The 25975-nt window shown below is 37.3% G+C and overlaps 1 protein-coding gene across 2 annotated transcripts; it reads left to right on the forward strand.

Moving 5' to 3' along the window:
- Positions 1–7852: 7852 nt before the first annotated feature.
- Positions 7853–9777, forward strand: RGF4 (root meristem growth factor-like protein). Of its 2 annotated transcripts, none has more exons than XM_079037911.1 (5): positions 7853–8040; positions 8152–8231; positions 8566–8722; positions 9090–9136; positions 9288–9777. In XM_079037911.1, exons 1-5 carry the CDS (start codon positions 7947–7949, stop codon positions 9519–9521), a joined length of 612 nt encoding a protein of 203 aa, XP_078894037.1. In that variant the 5' UTR covers positions 7853–7946; the 3' UTR covers positions 9522–9777. The 2 variants fall into 2 exon arrangements, with proteins under 2 accessions (XP_078894037.1, XP_078894039.1); XM_079037913.1 differs by having other exon boundaries at positions 7856–8040; positions 8566–8692.
- The last annotated feature ends 16198 nt before the right edge of the window (positions 9778–25975 follow it).

Consider the following 25975-nt stretch of genomic DNA (forward strand, 5'->3'; position numbering starts at 1 on the left):
CAACCGACTCATCAAGGTACAAAATATTTGGTGGAAAACAAAGTAGGTTGCACAAATAGGAGCTTGGATTTCTTCCACCGCCAATTCTCATAGAAGGACCTTGAAAGATTGTTTTGAGGCTTATTGGGTGACTCAAAACATGATTTAATATAAAAAAACAACAACAAAATCATGAGCACTCTTGTATTTATTTCTTTTCTTTCTCTGTCTCTATTGTTGGTTTGCGAGTATGCAGAAAGCAATTTTTTTTGACTTCGTGGACATGCTTGAGGATAAAAGTTTAAAAGTAGAAGATGATTCTGACTTGCCATCATGTTCAGGTGATGAACATGGTGTTAGGGTTCTTATGAATGTTGATAGCTTTGGTGCTGTTGGAGATGGAGTTTCTGATAACACAAAGGTGAATATACATATATAGTCTTTCTTGAGTGTATTGATGGAGTCATTAAGAGGTATCTTTTTATTTTCATGTATGTTACATAACAGGCCTTTGGAGATGCATGGAAGGAAGCATGTTTTACATATTGCATTCACGGGAAACAGTGCAATATATAATGATATATGCATGAGAACTCAACTGTAAAATGGAAGAATAAAACTCGAAAGAAGAACAAGGATCTCCATGTGGATATGATTCAAAGTGTCATCCAACAACTCTTATATCAGGTCAATCATAATTGATAATTGTTCATGTTCTAATTTTCTTGAATTTTTGTATTTGTCTGAATCATGGTATGACGGTTATAAGTAAATCACATGTAATTCATATGTGAATTACATGTGATTCACATGTAAGTCACATGTAATTCACACATGATTCATATGTAAATCATATGTAATTCACATATGAATTAAGTGTGATTCACATATGAATTACATGTAATTCACATATGATTCACTAGTGATTTACATGTGAATCACATGTAATTCATATGTGAATTACATGTGATTCACATGTAAATCACTAGTGAATCACATATGAATTACATGTGATTTACATGTATATAATATCTAATTCACATATGAATTACATGTGATTCACATGTAAATCACATGTAATTCATATATGATTCACATATAAATTACATGTAATTCACATATTAATCACATGTAATTCACATGTAAATCGCAAGTGAATCACATATCAATTACATGTGATTCACATGTAAATCACAAGTGAATAACATATGAATTACATGTGGTTCACATGTAAATCACTAGTGAATCACATATGAATTACGTCAATATATACACATGCATTTTGTGTGAGTGGTCTTTGTTAATTATTTTTTTTCTGATTTTCTTGTGAATTTCACATTTGAATCTTAAAATATACAATCACATGTGAATATCACATTATATAATCACATTTGAATCTTACATGATATAATCACACGTAAATCTTACATGATATATACTTGTGAATTTTTCTGAGTGTTCTTCCATTAATCATTTTTTTTTAATTTTCTTGTAGGTTTTGAAGAATTTGTTGAAAATATTGAAGAAGGTAAAAAGTAATAAATTAAAGAAAATATGGAAATCTTGATATGAAGAAATGATAACACTATGAATCTTTGCAGTTTTTTTTATATTTTATTTTGTATCGAATAAAATACTTGTATTTTGTTTACAAATTGATTAATAAAAATGAGATTTTTTATAATTTACTTATGAATATTATAGTATAAGAAATATGTGACGTCCCCAAAATCACGGCCAGAAAAGACCAGTTTCATTTATGCTTTTAAAATAATTTCATAGTAAATCCATTGATTTAAAAGAGTTACGGAATTTGTCCCCAAAACATTACATGATAAAATAAGAGTTATCAAAGCATTTCTTAAAGAAATGTATTTTCATTATATATCAAAACTCGGGATGTCATGTTCCGATACAGACACAAAAGCATAAACAATAAAACATAGACCTTACACAGTTATATACAACTACTGGTCTATAAACAAAAACGTCTTCACAAGTTCCCCAACTTATGCTCTCGCGCCACTACTTGTAATACAAAGAAACTGAGTGGGTCAGGGTTGGGAGCCTAGTGAGCATATAGGGTTTTCAACCCACAATTAATAGTTATATTTAATTTCACCAACCAACAATAACCCGATTATCCATTCCCGTTATCCTCACTTTACGTCCCTATGACAACAACTATTACCAGGGACCTAATCTAGGATTTTCATCGGGACGGACATTACTGCAAAGGGGTTTCCTCAACAATAGATGTCCTAAATGCAACCATGAGGGAGATAGAATATAACAAATGAACACCCAAGTTCACTATACCTACAGGTTATGAGCCTGCCAGCGTTCCACTGAACTGTCTAGAAAAGCCAATGGTTGTCATCCATATTCTGCTGGACGACTAGATCACAATCACATCGAGGCCTCTCATCATTTTTATTTCATCACACATCACTATCTACACATGTTCTACCTAACACATTTGTAGATAAAATATACTTGTTTTATACATAGTTTAAAACCTGTATTGCATGTTCATTCATACTCAATCCAAATAACAGATGATACATACACACATAACACGTATTTCATAGAGAATAAATCATATATATGCGTTTAAAAGATAACAATAATACACTCACATAAAACATATACCTAATACATTCAATTAATACTTGTATTAAATCGTGTATATGAAAAGGACTATGCACTCACTTGATAAGATGATTATCGGACAACACTTCGGCTCTAAAAGTAGTATTCTTCGGTGAAACCGAGATGCTTCCTTGAAAACCAGGTTTCTCGCGGGCAGAGTTTCGACTTGGGAACTCTGTTTCTCGGGATCTTCGGGGCTTCGGGACTCGCTTCGGGTCTCGGGATGATACCGGGGCTTCGGAGGTATAGCTTACATGTATAACGAGGTAAAATGAGTGAGAGAGAAGAAATTTGGCAACCAAACCCGGCTGCCTTCATGTTCTATTTATTGGGTGCTGAACCCTCTGATTACGCTAGGCGTAACCCCATAGTACGTTGGGTGTACTCCCCTGTTGACATGTACGTTGGGCGTACACCTCGTACGCTGGGCGTACTGGGTGGATAAGACCAGAGGCTTTCAAGGCTATGACGTGGTTCATCCGTGGCCAAGAACACAAGTACGTTGGGTGTACTCCCTTACGCTGGGTGTACTCCGCATTTCCAAACTTCAAAAATTCGTAACTTTCGCATATGAGCTCCGTTTTTGACGTTCTTTATATCCACACGTAGGTGAGACTATGCTCTACAACTTCCATTTAGACTCCGTCGGCTAATTTTGACTTTATTTTTATTATATTATTTTTAATAGGTCGGGACAGGAAAACTCCGTTAGAAATTCATAAATTCTTCATCCGACGTCCGTTTTCGTCTGCCTTTTTACCGTTGTACTAATATCGATGAGATCTTCAATTATCGTTTAGATTGTTTCGGGCAAATATCAATCGATCTCAAATTCGAACTTCGGGCTACATACTGCTAAGCTGAAAATTAGAAAAATCATAACTTCCTCATACGCAGTCAGATTTGGACATTCTTTTTATGCACGCTCTTGGTTTAACATATTCTACGACTTTCATTTATATCACTAAGGATAAATACCGCTCTATCATAAATTTCATACTTACGTCACGCAGTGTCGTACCGGTTCTATCGCGCAACTTTGACAGGTCATAACTTCTTCATGACAACTCGGATTTCAACATTCTTTATATATTCGGAACCCTTGTCACGACCACTACGTCTTCATGTATCGATATCGGTTTTATCCAACATTTTATTTTTACGCTTATTTTTATTCTTAATTCAGTTAAGCCACACAATTCAGCATAAAACACATAATACTCACATAATATATTTTTATTATTTCAAAATGAGTTACAAAGGTTAACTTAGACTATTACATTGTCATTAATGTCTAGCCCAGAAACAGGGGCGTTACAAAATATGTGTATATGCATTTGAAAAAATATAATATATGCACCTAAAACGTTGATTTTTTTGTTAAAAAAATGTAGTTTTGAAAAAAATTGCACTTTTTTTTTTATAAATATCACAGTTTTTTTTTTTTTGAAAAAAAGTCAGTTTTTTTGAAAAAAAATACAGTTCTAGAAAAAATGTAGTTTTTTAATTTAAAAAATACATTTTAAAAAAAAAAAAGATGCAGTTTTTTAAAAAATATTTTTTTTTTCATTTTTTATCTGAAAATTTCATGTTTTTTGAAAAAAAAATAAACAATCCCCACTTTTTTAAAAAAAATCGTTTTTTTTTTTAAAATAATCCCGAAATTTTGAGTTATTTTGTTAATTTTTAGACATTTATATTAATATATTAAAAAACACAAAAAAATTAAACATTAAATGAGATTGGTAGGATGACGATTATGTCTTTAACGAATTACTTTTGATCCAACGCTCCACTTCTAATTATCGGGTTCTCGGGAAACTTTGAGTTCCCAACCGATCTCAACCCTATATATATATATATATATATATATATATATATATATATATATATATATATATATATATATATATATATATATATATATATATATATATATATATATATCAACCTAACAAATCATGCATGGGAATACTAAACCGTGAAATTCAAATTTTGTCAGAAGCTAATAAAATAGTTTTTTTTACCAAGTAAAATAAAAGTTTGAGCAGAAACTAAAAGTATCCAAAGGAGGGTATGATTCAGGATTGATAATCGAATCTCTGACTGTAATGACCATTGCTTCAATATTTGACCCTATTAACTATTCAAAATTTTCGTACTTTCCATGTGTTCATAATTTGTCATGCGTATGTGAATAATTAATTATCAACTGGTAATATTTATTATTTATGTCAAGATTTTTTTTGATGTGATTTGATTAATTTGATGGAGAAATGAAAGATGTTTCTAACAGTCTTCAACTAAAATGGATTTTTTTGCAAGTGATGTCAATCCTAGTTGGGTTGATGCACCGGGTTTTATACTTATGTGGGGCGTGAGGTCGGGAGTTCTATTCCCTTAAACTACCTCTTGTAGTGCCACATGTGGGGAATTTTTCCCTGGAAATCCCTATGGGGGCTGGGTTTGCCCTGTAAAGGAGCTCGAACCCGGGGTGCTCGTTGAAATATTGCGAGTAGGCTCCACTTAATTCGTTTGCCGTTTCCAAAAAAAACTAAAATGGATTTTTGGTTGTCCATTGCCATATTCCCTTTTGCGAAGATATAGGACGTGTTCGGCAAAATTAGCTGGTAGCAGGTAACTTGTAGTTTATAGTGTTTTGTTAAACGCTACATGAAGTAGAATATGAATTTGGAGCATTTGTTTAAACTAAACACTAGAAGCTTGTAGTGCCGAACACGCTCATATACTTTTTTGCGATATCCCTATTTGCATATATATATATATATATATATATATATATATATATATATATATATATATATATATATATATATGAAAAGGGTTTTTCATTTATACAATATATTAAGGCATTGAAGTATGTAACATACCTATTATCATCACATTCTTCTATCACTAACATGGGATACCTGCCACTAAACATAACACTACATCTCATTTTTTTTAAATTAAATTTAATTCAAAAATACATAAAAATTCATATAATTGTTTTTTTAAATACTAATTTTCATTAATTTTAAATACTAAATTACATTAATTAAAAACTACATTTAACTTTAAAACTAAAAATTACATTAACTAAAATAAAAAACAATAAAAATAACATTAAGAATTAAAAGGCTAAAAGTACCAAACTTCTAATTTGTGTTTTTTTAAGCAAGGTTATTCCATTTTGGGTAATTCTTCAATTTTTGTCAAGCTTTGACATGTCTAAAACGTCGATGATTTGTGTTTTCATATTATTTCATGGCCACATTAACCGGATCGATACCAGCTTCGTGTATGTTAACAACAAAATTGTAAATTTCATTGAACTCAGAACATTTGGGCCTCATATCGCGCCACTTCAAGCATATTTCATCAACATTTCGAATTACACAACTCATTAAACCATGGAAAACACTTTCAACATTTATCCAAAAAGAACCGACAGTTTTACCAGCGTCGTCTTCCGAAACTGCACCCATGCTTGTGCTAATTTCTCTTCTTCCTCTTCTGACCATTTTTTATTTTTGGGAGAAATAGTTTTTGAAGGATCAAACAACAAAAATGTATCTAAAGGGGAAAAGAATTGTATGAAAATAAGATGAGTGGTAGTATTTATAGTTGACTGTTGAAGAAATAGAAAAGAAGCCATTAGGGAGGAGAAGAAAGTGGTTAAACGAGATTTAATGCAAGAAATTAAACTATTCGCCGTTTGGGTTCGTTGTCCGAAGCACCACGACCACGACCCACCATGAACCACCGGGGTGGTGTGCATGGTCGTGGTTCGTGGCCAGCTAGACCACGAACACTCTCATGCTATCTATACTAGAAGGCCTTAATTGAAAAATCTACAACTCAAACATCGAATTTCCCAAATGGTAAGATGGTTTTTCGCGATTGGCCGTTTAAGAATGACAACTTCTTGTAACTATATAGCTAGCAACCTAGAACGACAAGCTTCACTAAAGTGTTTCTAAACCGTTTTGAAATGTTTAATATCATCGACCGCACGTTGTTGTTGAAGTTCATTTTTTTAAATTCAAAATTTACACTTTATTAAATTTCAGAATAAATGTTCTACATACGTTTATTTCGTTTTGTTTCAAATCTCTTAGAATTAAAGTTAAATCATTAATACAATACATCCAATTTTCTATAATTACAAATTTATATTAAACTTTTATTTTTAATAAACTAGTATATCTCACAACTAGTGTTTGATATTTAATATATATTTATATTTGTCCATTAAATAGGAAACATCTTTTGGAGGCAACCTATGGAAGATTTGTGACATCGGCCAAGCAGGCGAAGGTTTTTTCTTATGCCCGGGACGAAATATATATAGATTTAGAAATAGAATAATATGTATGTTAGTCGTTCTTAAAAATTTTTATTCCAATATGACAACATATAAGCTAATACAAACACTTATTTTCGAAATTGTGATCACCAATCTACAAAAATCTACAAGCTAATAAACATTTTACAAACAAGCATAAATATCTTAAATAATCAATCCTCTATACCTCCACCCCCCCCCCCCCCCCCCACACACACACACACACTCTTTTTTTCTCTCTCTTAATTGTTGTGCATTGCTATATGATCGACAAATATTGTACGATTGTCTAATCTCAAATTTAGGATTGTCTAGTTTTAAGTAAATTACCAAATCATCCACATTTGTTTGAAGCTTATGATTCTTAATATATATATATATATATATATATATATATATATATATATATATATATATATATATAAAAGTTAGTCCAAAATACTTAAAGGGTTGTAATTATTACCATAGCAATATGATTTTAATATTAAATTGAACATATTGATTATTTATACAAAACTAAAAAATATATAATTTGATGTCTGCCCAACATGACCTAGTTTAGTTTTGATACATAAATGAATTATTTTGACACAAACCCATTATTTGGATCAGTATCTATTTCGACTTGTTACCCAAATTAGCCAACCCCATTTTGGATTACTTTAGCAAGTGGGAAAAGGACATTTTTCTTTGATCTTTTCTTCAACATATATGGATTCTTTTTTTATATTTTTAATTTGTAAAAGTTAATTTCCTCCTAAAGTTGTGCACATCTCAAGGAGACTTATATTTTACTGGAGACCGTATTGGAACCCTAGCTACCTTTGACCGGTGTTAATTATAATGCTTTGAACCGCCTATAAAACCCCCCATGCTCTTCTCCATGTAATCTCTTCTGTCCTCTTTAGACCACAACTACAGTCTCTTAGCTACACAAAAAACAAGAAAACATAGGAATCATTAAAGTATGTTGTTCATAAGGTTTGAAGGCTTCATACTTGCTCTTCTCATTGTTTCATTTGCCCTCCAAAATCTTTCTGTACATGCTGATCATCATCAAGGTAGTTCATATTTCATCCCCCCCCCCCCCCCCCCCCCCCTCTCTCTCTCTCTCTCGCTTTCTCTCTCTTCTTTGAATCTTTGTGAACTGATCAATGTTCTCTCTTTCTTAGTTGTCTTTTTGGTTGAAAGGAGATTAATGGGAGGAAATTCAATCAAAGAAGCTCAAGAAAAGGATGCATCTGCCAAGAAGGTAAAAGTTTTGTTTTTGACCCAACTGATATCTAACACGTACTTTGAACCTAATGCGTTCGAGTCTTTCTAACAAAAGGTCTGTGTGTCTATCATATCTTGACCACCTTTTCGGAAAAAAAGAAATTTTTTCAACGTTAAGCCATCTGGTTTTGTCATATTTTATAGAGTTCTTGAACTCAACACTCTCATCATCTCGGTCTTCTAAAGGAGCTTAAATGGGTATTCGGGATATCTAACAACTAAACAATAACCAGAAGTCTATTTCTTGATTTAATCGTGCCTTTTTTAATACATAGAAAGTGTTAATTACAAGCTTCTGTAACTTTCAACAGGAACCCATCCACGTCGCTGGAATTTCAAGGATTGCTGGCGTATCAAGCAAAGAGAAAGTCGGAGGAAGGAAAATGGGAATGAATTTGAAGAAACGAGATGCAGAAATGTATTCAAGATCAAGCACAGGTGATGCCCAGAAGTTGAATGTGGAAGCAGGTTTTGTTGCTTTCACTGCTGATTATCATGTGCCAAAACACCACCCTCCTAGGAATAATTGAAAACAGGCAATAAAATATTACTAATTACTGCTTGTATTTCTTAATTTAATTATAATTAGATCCCTTTTAAGTATAATCACCTTTTCTTTAACCCTATGCATGTGTAGCAATTTTATAAAGCTAATACACTGTAGTTATTTGACCTTTAAAGTAAAAAAAAAAAATGTTTACGGAGACAGTATTATGGCAACTAATTAACCCACTTATTTTAAAACCTGTTTGGCAGCAAAAGATGTGTTTATTAGGTTTAATTAATTGTAATTATATTGGAAATTAACATGCTTTTGTTATATTACTATGAACAGATAAGAACGCTTCAAAGGAAGGACCACAAGATTTCTTGGATAACCAAGTAATTATATCATTTCTAAATCTTTTGGTTACATATATATATTAACAATGCTTCTCATTTGACCTAAACACAATGAATCTTGAGCATTCACGTGAACAAATCTTGGATTATCTTCAATACGTCATTTAGACATTGTGTCTGTCACTTGCAGGGACAAAAATGTACCTTGGAGACGATGGCAATAAACCCTAAAAGAAGCTTGCAAAAACAAGTCTCGAGTTTGAACACAAATCATATCTTTTCTAATGAAGATCAGAGTGACGAATGGAGAAAACTACTTGAAGAAGCCGATCAAAAAGTTATGCAGATGATGAGAAGGGACTACAGTGGCATGAGGAGGCCTCGTCGAAAGCCTCCTATCAACAATCAGGAGCCTAGAAACTGACTTAACCAACTGGTGGTTTTGTTTAATATTTAGGCCTATGATTTCCAACTATAAAACGAAAAATAAGTATTAAGAAGTTAGGTTTAGGCTCACAATTTTGATCCCTCCATAGAAGTGAAGTCCGGCCCCTAACATATATATACTTAGATAGGATTAACAACTAGCAAAACCCAAGAACGGTATTATTTTTCTTTCTGGGTGTTTGTATTTTTTTGTTTAATTTTCATAATAGAAGGGTCATGAAATGTTTTGCTGATGTTTTGTAGATTATGTATGCTTTGTTTTAAACATTAAAGTTTCCTAGTCTTGTGAGATCATGTAGTACTATATATGTTTTATTTTTAGCAGCAACAACTACATTAGGACCACTAGCAAGCTTGTAGAGGAAACAGTTAATGATTTGGATAGTTTCACTTCACTACAATAAATGTTGGCATTACCGGCGACGTCTTTAGTGGCGACATGTAATTGATGCGTTATATGTCACCGCTATTGCCCTACGTCGCCGCTAAAGAAGTCGCCACTAATGCTAACTAACAACGATCCGCGTCAAATTGCCCCCATCTGTCCGATTTGCTTTCAATTGAAGGGTTGTAGAGGAAAGCGAAAACGCGCTGACTTTTCCCTCCAATATAGAAAATTCAAATTTGAACATCCTGAAAGTGACGAAAAGATCGAATTTCCCCACTGGTTTCTTGAAAAGGTAATAATAATTAACAAACAAATATCTTTGATAAATATAACGAATCAAGAATACATAACACATCAACATATGTTTAATAGGTTTATCAAATGGAAAAAGAAAACTCTCTGGAATTCCACAAAGAGTTGTTAGCCCTTTCAATGGGCTCACAAATGGATGTTTATACTTACACTGTGTGCATAGTCAATGGTGTTAGGTTTATGGTATTTAGTCGTGATGCACAACGCAACACGCAAAACTCTTTGGTTCTAGCGGTTGGTAAGGACGGAGAGAAATATTATGGTCAGTTAGAAGAGATTATAGAGGTGTAATATTAATATGATTATTCGACTGTAATATTTTGGTGCAAGTGGTTCGATACAGGAGATATTCTTGATGATAATTTCATCAGTATCAACACAGAAAAAGAAGCGTACCAAGATGATCAACTCATATACGTTTCTCAAGCCAAACAAGTGTTCTACATCCGCGAGCTTGTTAATCATCGAAGAAACCAAAACAACAACCCTCGTTGTGTCGTCGAGCATGTTAATCATCGAACTATTTGGGATCTACCCTCCGGCAACGCTCGTGTCTAAAATGCTTACAGTGACTCTGTCCAAGATGTCGACAATGTGGAGGCCGAAAATGTTAACACAGTTCAAAACCACTCTTCATTTGGAGCTAGACTTTTTATCGACTCTCACAATACTTTCAAAACAATGTTGATGTAGCTCAAAACAATGTTGATTATGACGATGAGGACGAGACTGAAGTACCTTCGCCAACGAGTAGAATCGATAATGTTTCCTAGAAAGAGACTGATTATGATGATGACGATTCTGTTTATGATACTAATGAAGAAGACATTGAAGTATATGATGAAGATTCTGATTAAAAAAATCAAATGCGTTTTTTCTGTAATAGAAACTTTATTTCAAGTGTACCTTTAATTCATATTGCTTGTCTAACTTTTATTTATGTTGTTCGTCTATATTGTATATCTTACAATTTCGCATGGTAACTAACTTTTATTCATATTGTATTTCTATATTGTATATCTTGTAATTTACAGGCTACAGATGAGGTTTACTTGGACGATACTCTTTGCCATGATGGCTGATGTTATGGGAATTGGACATGGAGGTGATGGAGTCGGGGATCCACCACCTCCAGTAGGCTTTGGTCGTGGTCAAAACGAACAGGATTGTAAGTTTTATTATGATATATTTATTAGCTATTTTTATTTGTAACGTCCCAAAAACACGACCCCAAAAGTTCATTTTAATTTCATAATAAAAACCATAATTACCAAGTCATACATAAGCATCATATCAATTCAAAGTATCAGGTCTAAAACATTATTTTCTTTTATCAGAGTAAAACATCCCAGGCTGAATAAACAATGGTGTGTGCCATGTGATCACCCCGAGCTCTTCCCTCTGCTACCGGAAGTACCTGAAACCAAAACTGAAAACCGTAAGCATGAAACTTAGTGAGTTTCCCAACCTACCATATACCATGCATAAACACATATTGCAAGCAATGGGCCACGCCCACTACATCGGGCCCTGCCTGGCTTCGAGCCCCGCTCGGTATACAAATCTGTTTCCCTTAGGCCCCGCCTGACTCTAGGCCTGTCCCGCTAAACACATTCAAACATATAATCATAACACATAACACGTAAGCTAACGTACTCTACTATATTCCTATACTAAGGCCTCACCTATCTTGGGCCTCGCCCCTGTCCTACTAATGGTGAGTCATGAAACCCCGTCCATGCTCCTGTTATTAGTGAGATACGGCCCCCCGCCCACACTCACTCCTCTCCTATATCGGGCCTCGCCCCTGCTCTGCTACTAATGAGATACGGAACCCCGTCCATACTCTGCTAGTGATAAGATACGGGACCTCGCCCACACTCAACTCCCTACCAGGAACATACAAGTATCACACAGAGAACAAGTATAATCTAACATGCAAACATTCTTTAGGCACCCGCCCAATATCGGACCTTGGTCCGGAATATCATACTAGCATACAACGCCTAGGGCTAACCCCTGGGTCTTCCTACTCATAACTATATGGGCTGGCATTGTGGCCTTAGACCCATTCACACGATGAGGAGACTCATCTTGAACTGCTGAACCCTTGTTGATATCCCTCTGGCTGTTATGTGACAATTCTCGAACCTCTGCTCATTCGGCTCCCCGAGCTATCAATACCAAAACATCACTTAGTCTAATAAATTAATTCTTCATAGGGTAGAATGACCATTCTACCCCTCCTAGCCCAACTTGATACATATCCAAGATCCATTACCATGATTCACAAAGCCCAATACTAGGTAAGCTTCTCAAGCCCACTAATGGCCCAATTTGCTCCATTGGGCCCAATCCCTTTAATAGGCCTTGCCTTAAGCCCATAACATATTTTAGCCCATATTATCTGACTCCTACTGACCCACTATGGCCTAGAGGCCCAAAGTCCAAAACACAACCCAAGTCGAGGCCTAAAAACGCAAACCACAAACTGGCAGAGTACGTAAGGCGTACTCCTGGGTACGCTAAGCGTACTGGCTGGTGGAACTGCGGGGAGCCGTAGCTTTCACTGGTCAGAGAGAGAGCGCTTTGGAATTACGGGGAACCATAGTTTTCACCAGCCAGAGCATGACACAGAAGAGTTCTTAGGCTTGTGTAGCCTCATCAATTGAATCTGGAGGATCTTGGTGGTTAAACCAAGGGAGAGGCCGAGGTCTCAATATCTGACAGAAATCGTTATATCCTGTTATTGAATTCGACTCTCTAGCTTGAGTCTGGACTCGTTCATGTGTTTAGTAGGCAAGATGAGGTTTCGGACTCATAGATAGGTTCATTATGAGAAGTATTGTTCTCCATCAAGATGTATTAGACCAGAGTGAGTTAGTTCGTCGGTATGGGGAGAACCGCGAAACGCATGGAATCAGTGGTTGGTAAACGACAGAGTTCGGGGGTGAGACGATTTCAGATAAGTTGTAGTTTTTGCTTGGGGTAGAGCAACTACGTGACTTGTGTGCCACGATGAGTTGAGGTAGCTATTGTGAACAGGAGAGTTGTAAAGTCCTTTTATTGTGTGTGCAAGGGGTAGCCCTTGGAGGTTCGACCGTTGGGTCAGGAGTTGATCTGGTACTCCGAGTTGGGTGTGTTTTATCTAAGTCTGTTGTTCGATGAGCGATTATCAGGGTGATATTCGACGTGGGCGGTCTGTCGGGGAGACAGACCACTATAGTTTCCAGTTCTGGAAAGTTAGAGCAGGTATCTTCACGGAAAAAGGGGTCCGTCCTTCTTTGGCTTGGGACATTTTTATTTTGTTTTGGATGTCTTGGGAGAAGGATCGTTGAATGTTAAAAGATTTTCCGGTTGTGCTTCTCGGGTTCTTTGTTTCGATCTGTGCGAAGAGAAGGAACAATTTTGAGGGCGAAATCTAATTTAAGTGGGGGAGAATTGTAACATCATGTTCCGTATTGTTCTGTGATTTAAGGCTCGTGGGCCGTAATCTTAATATGAGAAGGTTCTGAGATTTTAAAGGAGAAATGTTTAGGCCTTCTTGGATATGGATAGCATGAATTGTGTGAGAAAAGGGTTCGGGTTGTGCATTAGATCCCAAGGGTATCGACAGGTGTTGGTTTGGGCTTTTCATAAATTTTGGATCTGAGCTCGAGTGGGCTCTAGGATATATAGAAGTGTAGAGCTTCTCGTTACCTTTTCGTGGATACAAAGTTCGCCGAAAACGGACATCAGGTGAGGAAGCTATGACACTTGGAGGTTTTTGACATAAATGGTCCCTTAAGGAGAAAAGTTGGCATAGAAGGCCACGCATGAGAAATGCAAGCGCGTGGGTACACCCAACGTAAGGCTGGGCTACGCCCAGCGTATAAGGGAAATGGTCACGGGTACTCCTTGGTGTACACCCAACGTACAAGAGGTACGCCCAGCGTACTTCCAGAGTCCAGAAACCCTAAATTTAGGGTGTGCCACTATTTATAGAACATTATGGTCCGAACCCTAGCCTCCATGTTTGTTCCCCAACCTCATAAAAGCCGTTGAATGCCTCATATCTTCTTCCTTGGGGAGATTTGGTCTTCAAGAGGATCATTTGGTGGTGTAAGCTTGGGATTTGCAAAAGAGGAAGTTGGCCAGGAAGAACTTGGGAGTTTGGAGCTCATAGATCTGGAATAACATCATCATTTGGAGCTCTTCTGAGGTATAATGTTCATAACTTTACTCAAAAATGCATAGATCTTGTGTAGTGGAGTTTTGGAGTTGTTTTAGTCCCAAGTTTAGACAATTAGACCTTTATGTTGGAATCTCGTTTTTTGAGCTTAGGGTTGCCACCCTCACAGCTAAAAGGGTCCCTTAAGCAATAAAGTTTCAATATTGATGGTCCTAATGAGTTCATGCATGATATTTAGCTCTTGTTATGGAAGTATGTTGTTGCCTTTTAAGTTTGAGCTTATTTGGTGAATTGCAAGTCACCAAGATTATGACTTTAAGGATTAAGAGGATAATAAGGTCTTGGATTTGAATTTTTAGCCTCTGGAATGAAGTAATAAGCACTTTATGGAAAAGGGCTTCACAGGAAGGTTATGCTAAGCATACGTGCAGGTACGCCCAACGTACTCGCGATCAAGTTGGTACGCTTAGCGTACATAGGTGTACGCCCTTCGTAACTTGTCTGTGTTGGATTTTGTGATTTGGTCTATGTTTTGGGCCATGTCTTGGGCTATTGGGCCATCAATAGTTTGAATTTATGGGCCAAGGATACATTTGGGCTTGGGGTGAGGCCCATTGGAGGGAGTGGACCCAGTTTAGCAAAGTGGGCCTTTAGTGGGCTTGGGGAGTATATCTAATGTTGGGCCTACCATTTAGTTTGAGAATTGGGCCTTGGTGGGCCCAATGGGTTTTAGTCCATTGATGGGTTAGTTAGTGGACTAACTTTAGACCTAATGAGCGAGAGTTGAGAATTAGTTCCTAATTGGGATAATTGTGGGTTTGGCACAGAGTTAGAGGTTGGTGCGTGGCAGCAGCGTATATAGAGATTTTTCATCATCCGAGGTGAGTCTTCTCACTATACATTACCTAGAGTGGTATTTATGTGTGACTGAAGGTCTTATTTGCTTATTTGAGTTATCCATCTTGTCTATGTGATATTATGTTATGATTTATTCAGACCGGACCCGAAGGTCCAATGATATATATGGCCGGAAGGCAATCAGAGTTATGGGCCGGAAGGCAAATCATGGTAGGACCGGAAGGTCTACCAAAGCTGTAGAGCCGGAAGGTCCACTGAGACACATTGTCCGGAAGGCATCATTGAGTTATAGCCTCGAGTGGCTAGTATGTTGTATATGGTATTTTGGGGAACTCACTAAGCTTCATGCTTACTGATGTGGTGTTGATTATGATGGCATGTGCGGAATATGAAGGATCTAGTGAATCAACATGTAAAATGAAGAACACAAGGAGTAAATAAATCTGTGTAAGCTCATATTAGATCTAGAAAGATTATACAAATGGGTTTGTACACAATTTCTCTCTCTAGTCTAACACTCCAAATGGTTCCTTACCTAAAATAAGTGCCACTCACTTCCTTATAAAGGAAAGGCAACTTATTACACACACAAGTGGGTAAAGCCTCATCCAAGCATGACTTTGCACCCTAACATTATCCCCCCTCAAAGTTAGGATTGGATGCTCCGGCTTCAGTATTCAACGAGCTAACACGATCAAGACCAAACTCCCCCTCGAAATAACACCGGTCTTCAAATCCGCAAATGAATATCCTACAAACCCGAGAAGCTTCGAATACCCATCATTCTCCCCCTTTTATAATCAAAAAATGATTATAAAACTCATTAAGGGTGAAAAGCGCCCGAGGAATGAACAATACAATACTTCCCTTTGATGTGTACCAAAAATGAATCACCAAAAATCTTGCATGGAAAAACAATCACGAAAAAGCCACAAAAATTTTCCAATTTGTGAAAGAATTTGACTTTTCGGGTGAAAGTTGTAACACAAGAAATCAGAAAGGCCCAGAAAGGAAATGTAACATCCCAAGTCAGAATCAAGAGTTCAGGGGGTAAAGTGTAAATAAAGAAGGGGACTCGACGAGTAGGTATCCCGACTCGCCGAGTCGGAGCGGGATTTTGGTCGCGAGTTAAGTGACCAACTCGTCGAGTCGGTAGTTAGACTCGACGAGTTGGTGCTGAAGAGAGAAAAACCCTAATCTCGGGGTTGTGCCCTATATAAAGAATGTTATGTTCCTCGTTCAGCCTCTTTACCTTCCCTTTGAGTTCCAGAAACCCCAAAATTCGTGTGAGGCTTCATTGTTGAGGAGATTGGGTGCTTAGAAGAGGAAATTGGTGGAAGGAGCTTGAGAAATTGGAAGTTAGCACCAAGGGCTTGTATAGATCTGTGATCTACATCAGTTTTGGGCACATCTCTGAGGTAAGGAGCCTTATCTTAAGCTATTTCCTTTTTGGTGTATCCTTGGTGGTTGTTTTGGGAGTCCCTTAGCTTGTTTTGAGACCTATCTCGAATTTGGGAGTTAGATCTGGGATTGCTGCTCCAGATCTAGACTCATGATGGCTTAGAATGTCATAAAGCTTCAGTTCTTGGGTTGTTGGTAAAGCCCCTTTGTCTAAAACCCAATCCCTAGTGTGTTTTGGGCTTATATCTCCTTGGTATCACGTAAAGTTTGCAACTTTACGTGAGGGATAGCTTGTAGAAGGGTAGATCTGTGTATTGGAGCCCCTGCATGGCTTGAAAAGCCTCTGAATGGATTGAGAACTGTAGATACTCGGCGAGTCACATGAGTGTACTTGACGAGTTGTATGAATATGTGCATGAACTCGGCGAGTTGGAAGAACAACTCGGCGAGTATGTTGAATATTGCCTTGGACTCGGCGAGTCTGTTCTTGGACTCGGCGAGTCTGTTCTTGGACTCGGCGAGTCTAGTCATGGAACCCTAACCTTTTATGGTTAAGTCGTGAATCGGTGAGTCGAGGGACGACTCGGTGAGTTGATCAGGATGGGACTCGAAGATTCTTGTACTCGACGAGTCAGCGGGTTGACTCGGCGAGTAGAGTCAGTCAGGAAGTTTGACTTTGACTAAGGACTTTGACTTTGACCAAGAGTTGAACAGTTGACTTCTAGGGGTATTTTGGTAATTATTGGCATTTATTGAGTTCAGTTATTTAGTGTTGAGCAGTGGTGGAGTTCGTGTCGGTGGTTGGAGCAGCGTGATCTTATTTCTTCAGCTGACAGTTGCAGGTGAGTCTTCTCACCATACCAATGGGTCTAAGGCACCAAGGTCGGCCATCTTATGTTGTGTGATTTGATAGTTAGCTTTATGCTAGGTGGTATCCTGGTAATTATGTGATATGCTAGTTGTCTTTGTGATACTTGCATGGAATACCATGTGGGGTAGCCCATGGCACAATGGTATAAGACCCTGGGGGTAGCCACGGAATCCTTACAGGTTTATGTACGTGTTATGTGTAGATGTTTATGTGTTGCATGATATGCTATTTGGTTATATATGGTATTTGCAGGGAAGACCGTGGGGGAAGCCTGTGGCATTGGATGTAAGACCATGTGGGGTAGCCCATGGCAGTCCTAAGTAAAGACCATGTGGGGTAGCCCATGGCAGTCCTAGGTAAAGACCATGTGGGGTAGCCCATGGCATTGGATGTAAGACCATGTGGGGGAGCCCATGGCGGTCCTAGGTAAAGACCATGTGGGGTAGCCCATGGCACTATTACAGATTTTATGTATGCAGGGCTTATGTGATATATGGTAGCTTTTATAGCTAACGGTATATATGATATGTGTGTAGCTTTTATAGCTATCAGAATATGTGATATGTGGTTTGTGTGAATGGTATGCTCTGGGAAACTCACTAAGCTTCGTGCTTACAGGTTCGTTTATGGTTTCAGGTATCATCGTTTTGGAAAGGAAGAGCTCGGGTCGATCGCGGTGCACACACCTATGATTTCCGCAATGAATGATTTTAGGATAAACTCTAATAAACGATTTGATTGACTATGATTGATTGTTTGAATTAAATGGTATCAATGTTTTAGTTATATTAAAAATGAAAATTTTACCCCTGATTTTTGGGACGTTATAAAAATGCAAGATTTTCCAAAAACCGAGTAGAAATTGTCACTTTCTGAAACTTGCAGGGACCCATTGCGCCAAAAACAAACATATATGTGAAACGCTATCCCATTTGCGAAACTGGTCATAAATCGTAAATTCACACAAACTGCAGGGGCCAAAAATGCACAATCTTCAATTTCCAGCAAAAAATTAGTCCTTTTTCGAAATTGGGCGTAAAATACCAAACTTACGAAGCCTCAAGGACTATTTTCGAAAAATCTACCCTTTGTACACAAATCATACGAAGAATCCCCAAAATATACGAAGCTCCAAAGAATTTTCGACTTTGGGTGAAAAGTGTCAAACATAAGAAGTGTCAAGGGCCATAAACGAAAATTCGTTTTTCCTTCTTTCAAGTCATACGAATACGAAGCCTCTCCAGTGAACAGTAACCCATCGTACAACTCAAAAACCCCTTTCATCCATTCGTTCACAATCAACCTCATTCAAACCCAAAACCAAATTTTCTCCGATTCAACACAAATATTTGAAATCAACCTTGCAAACACGATTCTCATATGAGCTAAATCGTGAACTCAAATCAATCAGATAGCAAAGCCATTGACATCAAACCCAACCATCCATTAACAAATCTCAATTCCAATTGATTTCATAGCCTTCGTTTTTTCAATCACTAATCTTCACATACGATCTCAAAATGATTTTGATTCCCAATATTAAATGCATCTTCCCAGTCTATTTCAAAACCAGTAGACCAACATCTACTCTTCCCAATCGATACCCATAAACAATAAAAAATTGAACCTTCGCACATCGATTTCCAATATCAAAGAATTCGTTAACAACACCAAAATCGACCCTTCGAATATCACGTCCCAGTCCAACCCTTCGAAATATCAGACCCTTCACACATTAACTATCATCCAAATCACAATTTCATGTCTTCGACTGTCGAATCTAAAATCGCTAATCATCGAATGATTGTAACACATGCTTCGCTTGTTGAGACTAACTCAAAACATTGATATCTAACAATCGACTCCAAAGATTTGTTTTTCGACTCAAATGACTCAAACGACTCAAAACAAGAACATCAAAATAAGAACATCAAAAACGAAATCGATTCTAGATTCATCAAGAAACTGATTTCGACTTCCGCTTTGACTTTCTTCTTTCAAAACACAAATAGTTCGACTCCAATGAATTAAGCATCAACAGTCATATCAAATACTATCAATCCTTCATCCAAAACTATTCAATTTCAAACAGCTTAAATCGTGTATTGATTCAGTAACAATCTCACAAACAAAAGTCGATTTTGACTTTTAGTCAACTCGTCCATTGGATGTTGATCGATTAAACTCATGAAATCAGCCAAATATCGATATTAAACTCCGATGCTCATCCGAATCAATCAAGGAAAAGAAAAAAAAACTTTTGACGACTCATTTAGGATTGTTTTTGATGGATTAATAAGATACTGATCAACGAATTGGGCTTGAAAATTAGATCGATGAATACGATCATTTTGAAATTTGGTTTGGGTTAAAAAGGATTTGATGAACAGTAATGTATTATGCGATTTGGGTTCAAGATGAAATCAAAACAAAATTAAATGTTTGTTTTGGGTTTGTTCTTAAAAAAATTATTGTTGGATCACCAATGGTATTGAAACAGATTAGATCCAACGAGACAAATCGATCAAAAATGAAAAACGAAAAATACGAATTGAAATCACGGACATATTGGAATCCATTTGAGAATTTGAGATACCTTTTTGACGAATGGAGTTCCATTTTCAACAAACGAATCAAATTTGGAAGATCTTGGTTCTTTTTTCGGAATGAAAAAATCTCCAATTTGAACATTGTACCACCCATTATGTGAGATGTACAACTCGTTCTTCGTGTTCTTCGTGTTCTTGAAAGATCCAAGAACATCTTCAAAAGAACCACCAACACTATTGGGTTTTGACTTCAAATTCAATGCAACATTTGGAGATTGTTGCTTGGGAACCCAAATTTGCTTCACGGATTTTGGCTTCACAACATTTGACGATTTTTGTGAGTAAACCCGCTTATTTTTCCGATTAATCTTCTTCTTCTTTTTCTTTCTCATCTTTTTGCATCTTGAAGACTTGACTTCATGAACAAACCCACTTTCCATAACTTGAACTTTGTGAGTTTGAATCAAATCTTTTGGAGTTTGATACTTGTGAACTTCTTGAATCACCGGCTTTTGATACGGAATCATTCCTTCAAATGAATCACAAGAACACATATCATCGGTTTGAACTCCAATTGAGCAAAAAACTTTTTCATCTTGAGAATCAACTTGAAATCCTTTTTCTTGAACATCAAGAACATCACATTGAACTCCATTGTCAAGAACTTCAACAAACTTAAGAGCACGAAGATCATTTAGGTCTTCAATAAGAGAAACATATTTCTTTTTGAACAAATATTTTTCTTCTCCAATCTTATCACTACTACGGGTTGTTATGGACCATGTAATTGATGGGTTTAAGCAACAAGAACTTTCCTATGTGCACATGCAAACCCTAATTGCTTGGATCTAGGTTTCTCTAATTGAACATGCATTAAATCCAAGAATTACAATACTATATCTAATGTAAACAAGTGAGTCTAATCATATGAAATTGGATCTAGAACAATACCTTGGATTACTTGCTTGATACTTCTTCTTCTTGGAGCTTAGAGTCACAATTGTCACTCCTCTAATGGCTTACAAACACCAACTAGCAAGAAGATGATCTTGAGAGAGAGGGAGGAGGGTGAGAAATCGGCCCTAGGGTTTCTTGCCTTGCATGAGTGCCGATTTCCCTCACCCTAGGGTCCTATTTATACTATGAGCTACTAGGGTTTCATCTTTAACCCTAATTGAATAACTTAGGCCCTAAGCAATCCAAGATCCTCCTAGATACTAGGCTTGGACGAATTTAAGGTTCCTAAACCCTAAATTTCTTCCACCCTCATATCCATAAGGATACATAGCCCAAAACACAACTATCACATATTTGACAGTTTATGCCCCTTTATTCAATTAACCTCTTTAAGTCACCAAATTAATTTTTAATTAATATATGACTTATATTAATCAAATAACAATATTATTCCTTTAATATATTATTCTCATAATATATTAACAATAATATCTCTTCTCTCTTAAGAAATCATCCTGTCAAGTTACTATGGTGAAGGCAGCCCAAAAGGACCATGCACAACCGGGTCAAGTACTTACCAAATATAGTTACAGCCTTAGACACTAATCCAATAGTAATATCAGCCATCCATTTGATCTCACAAAGTGGTTGAAATTTCAAGCTTCCATGATCATCCTTCAATCCTCCATAAGAAACCATAGTTTCCCAAAAAAATCAACTTGTTTAACACCAACCCATAATATTGATCTTTATTGACTTTGTATTTGCTACCTTCAACGACCACAATCCAAGAATTGTAAGGCAAATTCACCATGATTACAAAAACTTGAAGATTTCTAGAGAGAGAAAGTGATTTTGAATGGGTTTTCTAGAGAGAGAAAGAGACACTAACAAGTATTCTAGAGAATTATGGATCAAATCAAGGAAAAATTCGACTTTTAGAACACACAACACTCTCTAATCACAAAGATCAATAAGAACATGAAGAATCACCCAATCAAGATAGCCATCAAGGATCAATTCTTGATCTAATCAAGAACACCCGCTCTAATACCAGTTGATGTGGTGTTGATTATGATGGCATGTGCGGAATATGAAAGATCTAGTGAATCAACATGTAAAATCAAGAACATAAGGAGTAAATAAATCTGTGTAAGCTCATATTAGATCTAGAAAGATTATACAAATGGGTTTGTACACAATTTCTCTCTCTAATCTAATACTCCAAATGGCTCCTTACCTAAAATGAGTTCCACTTACTTCCTTATAAAGGAAAGGCAACAAATTACACACACAAGTGGGTAAAGCCTCATCCAAGCATGACTTTGCACCCTAACACTTACCGTGTTATGTGTTATGTGTTTCAGGTTCTTATCAGGATTGCGGGAAGGCGGCGGCTCGATTGTACACACAGGAGAAAAGAGTCATGAATGGGGATCCTGGATTTTGATAATGTTTTGAAAAAATTGTTGACTATTAAATGGTGTTTATTTAAAATGACATGTGTTTTATGAAATTCATAATGAAAAAAATTATTTGTAAATTTACGGTGTTACAAGTTGGTATCAAATCCTTGGTTTAAGGGATTCAGATACACATTTGGGTATGTATGGACTCAAACTGAGGATTTGAGGAAAGTTTTCAAAAGAAACATTTTTCTAGAAACGAGTAAAATATTTCAAGAGAAAGAGGAAAAGAGCAGTGTGTATAATCAGCTAGCGCCCGAATGGTGATTTCCGAAAATACCCTTACATTGTGCGTTATGAATGTTATGTGATATGTTATGTATGTTAGAGAGTAGGTTAGGCACTTCATATTATAGGACTAGAGTGGCCGATGAGCCAGATTCATAACACCTTCCACGTGTCCCAGCTGAGGAAGTATGTGGCCGATGAGATGGCAGTGGTACCGCTAGAGGACATTCATGTGGATGCGAGCTTGAGTTATATTCAAAGGTCGATCACGATTTTGGATCGAAAGGTAAAAGTTATAAGGAACAAAGAAGTGCCCTCGGTTCAAGTCCTGTGGAAACCTTGGAGAGGGTCCGAGTTGACTTGGGAGCCGGAGTCAGACATGCAGGAGCAATAGCCAGAATTATTTGCGGAGCATGACTTCGAGGGCAAAGTCTGATTCTAGTGGTGGAGAATTGTAACATCCGGATCCCCAGGTTCATCACTTTGATTATTTATTTTTGAAGTTGATAGAGTGACTCAACGAGTTGGTGTTACAACTCGCCGAGTACTATCGCGACTGGCCACGTGGGTTTAATGATCTACTCGACGAGTCCGAGAGGCGACTCGTCGAGTAGCCGTTGGAATGAGAAACCCTAAATCCCCGGGTTTGGGGCCTATTTAAAGGCACTTATAGCCTCCTTTTGCGGCCACATTTCCTAGAGAGAGACCCTAAACGATCTTTAAGCTTATAGAGAGGAAGAGAGAGTAAACCTTGAGCATTTTGGTGTATATTTGCAAGGAAAGGAGAAGGTTTTCAAGCAAGGAGAAAAAGAAGGTTGTTAGATCTGTTGATATTCATCCAAGAGCTTCTATTAGAGGTATCAACTTCAAACCTTTCTCTTTAATTTGAGTAGATCTCCCATTTTGAAGATTAGGGATTATTTTATGTATATTTTGGGACTTTGATGATTTGGGGTTCATGAGGAGGCTTGAACTCTAGATCTAGACCTTAGGAGGTCCTTAGCATCTAAAGATTCCTGCTTTATTCAGCCTTGGTGGAATTTTTGAGTGAAAACCCCATTTAGATCATGTTCTTGGCATTTCATGCCCAAAATGCCATGCATGGACATAAAAACTAAGACTTTATGTGATAAATGAGCCTTGAGAGTGTGGATCTGGAGTTTGGGAAAGTATCCTACCTTAAAATCGTCTGAATGGACTCGCCGAGTTGATGAGCTGACTCGGCGAGTAGATTAGGGTTGTCCCGATTAGCTGGATCATGCGAGAGCTCAACGAGTTAGGGGTTAACTCGACGAGTTGGACCTTCATGAGATTGTCGAGAATTAATGGGACTCGACGAGTCGCACGAGTACACTCGGCGAGTCTGGTTAATTTGGACTGTTGACTAGAGTTTGACGTCTGTTGACTTTAAGTTCTGGTCAAAATGAGTAATGGAGGTCAGGAAGGGGTAAAATGGTCTTTTACCCATTTCTAGGACTAAGAGTGTAAGAGATATCAATGAATGGTGTATTTAAGTGTGAGGAGAGTATTAATTAGAGATATTATCCTTGTGATAGGCGGAGGCTAGATCGAGGATTCCGAGCATGAGATTTTACTAGCTAGCTTACGAGGTGAGGCTCCTCACTACACTTTACCTAGAGTGGTAATTATGGGTGACCAGAGGATCTTATGTGCTTGCTTGAGTTATGCATTTTCTGTGTGATATGTGATGTGTGCTATAATATTATGTGATACTTATACCGGACTGGAGGGTCCAACGAACTATGAGACTGGAGGGTCCTCACTTAGACCGGACCGGAGGGTCCTCACTGAGACCGGACCAGAGGGTCCAATGAGCTGTGGGACTGGAGGGTCCCACTGAGACACATTGACTGGAGGGTCTTATAGAGTTATAGCCTCGAGTGGCTAATTATTTGTGCATTTTATTTTTGGGAACTCACTAAGCTTCGTGCTTACCGTGTTATGTGTTATGTGTTTCAGGTACTTCCAAGGATCGAGGGAAGGCACCGGATTAATTGTATACACACCTGTGTTGGAGTTATATTTTTATGGATCCTGGATTATGATGAACACTTTTTGAAACTATATTGATGATTGATGTTTGACATTTTTGAAAGATGTGGCATGTGTTTATTGTAATTGAATGAAAATTTTGGTTTGAAAATTTACGTTATTACAAGTTGGTATCAAAGCCTTGGTTTGAGGGATTCGGATGCACCTTCGGGTATGTCTGGACTCAAACTGAGGATTTGAGAAAAAAATTCAAGAGAAACGATTTTTCTAAAACGATTAAGAGTTTCTAAGAGAAAAACAAGAAGAGCATTGTGTACAATCAGACAGAGCTCGAACGGTGATTTCCCAAAATACCCTTCTTTTTTGTGTTATGAGATAAATTATGCATGCTAGAGAATAGCCTAGGTATTTCATATTTTAGGACTAGAGTGGCCTGATTTATGATGCCTTAGCCTAGGAGTTACTGCTACTCGTGAGTTGCTTTAGTGCGAGTATGTAGCAGAGTTGAGCTTATGAGAGGTCTACTATGAGAGTAGTCGATGTTTGACAAGATATAGAGTACTTTTGATCTAGGATCCTGGGAAGAAGGCTTGGGATGAGCACATATGCGGTGTGGAAGGTAGTATTGGGCCCATACTACTGGAAACACCAGATCGGTGAGCAATCCAAGTAAGAATCCTTAGGGTGCTAAGGAACAATTAGGGGTGAGTGATCAAGTGTGAGCATTCTCAATCGAGTCTCTGATTACTTTATGTTGTGCTTTAGAGACATCATGGTGGCTACGCGCCACAACCCTAAGAGCAGTAGAGTTAGCGATGAGGAGATTCGCAGGATGATTCATGATGAGGTGGTCGCAGCTATCCCAGAGATGTTTGGGTCTATTAAGACCACACTGAATCAGACGTTTGATGAGTGATATGATTATGTTACTGAGGCGGCTATTGCTGCAGCCACCGCAGTTGTCGTTGCTGCCAGGCCACAAGGGGTGACTCATTATTGTACTGAGAGTTTAGCAACATGAAGCCACCAGAGTTTGATGGGACTCAGAATCCGATTTCCACGATAAGATGGATCTCTGACATCGAGGGGTGTTTCTACACTTGTTCATGTACGGAACATTTGAGGGTATGGTTTGCATTGAACCAGCTTCGCTTGGGGGCGAAGGACTGGTGGAAGTTTGTGACAGTTAGTTTCACTCCTGCAAAGCTCACTGCAGT

Source organism: Lactuca serriola, chromosome 4 (genome assembly GCF_051521515.1).
Source record: "Lactuca serriola cultivar US96UC23 chromosome 4, Lser_US96UC23_V15, whole genome shotgun sequence".
In the NCBI taxonomy this organism is placed as follows: Eukaryota; Viridiplantae; Streptophyta; class Magnoliopsida; order Asterales; family Asteraceae; genus Lactuca; species Lactuca serriola.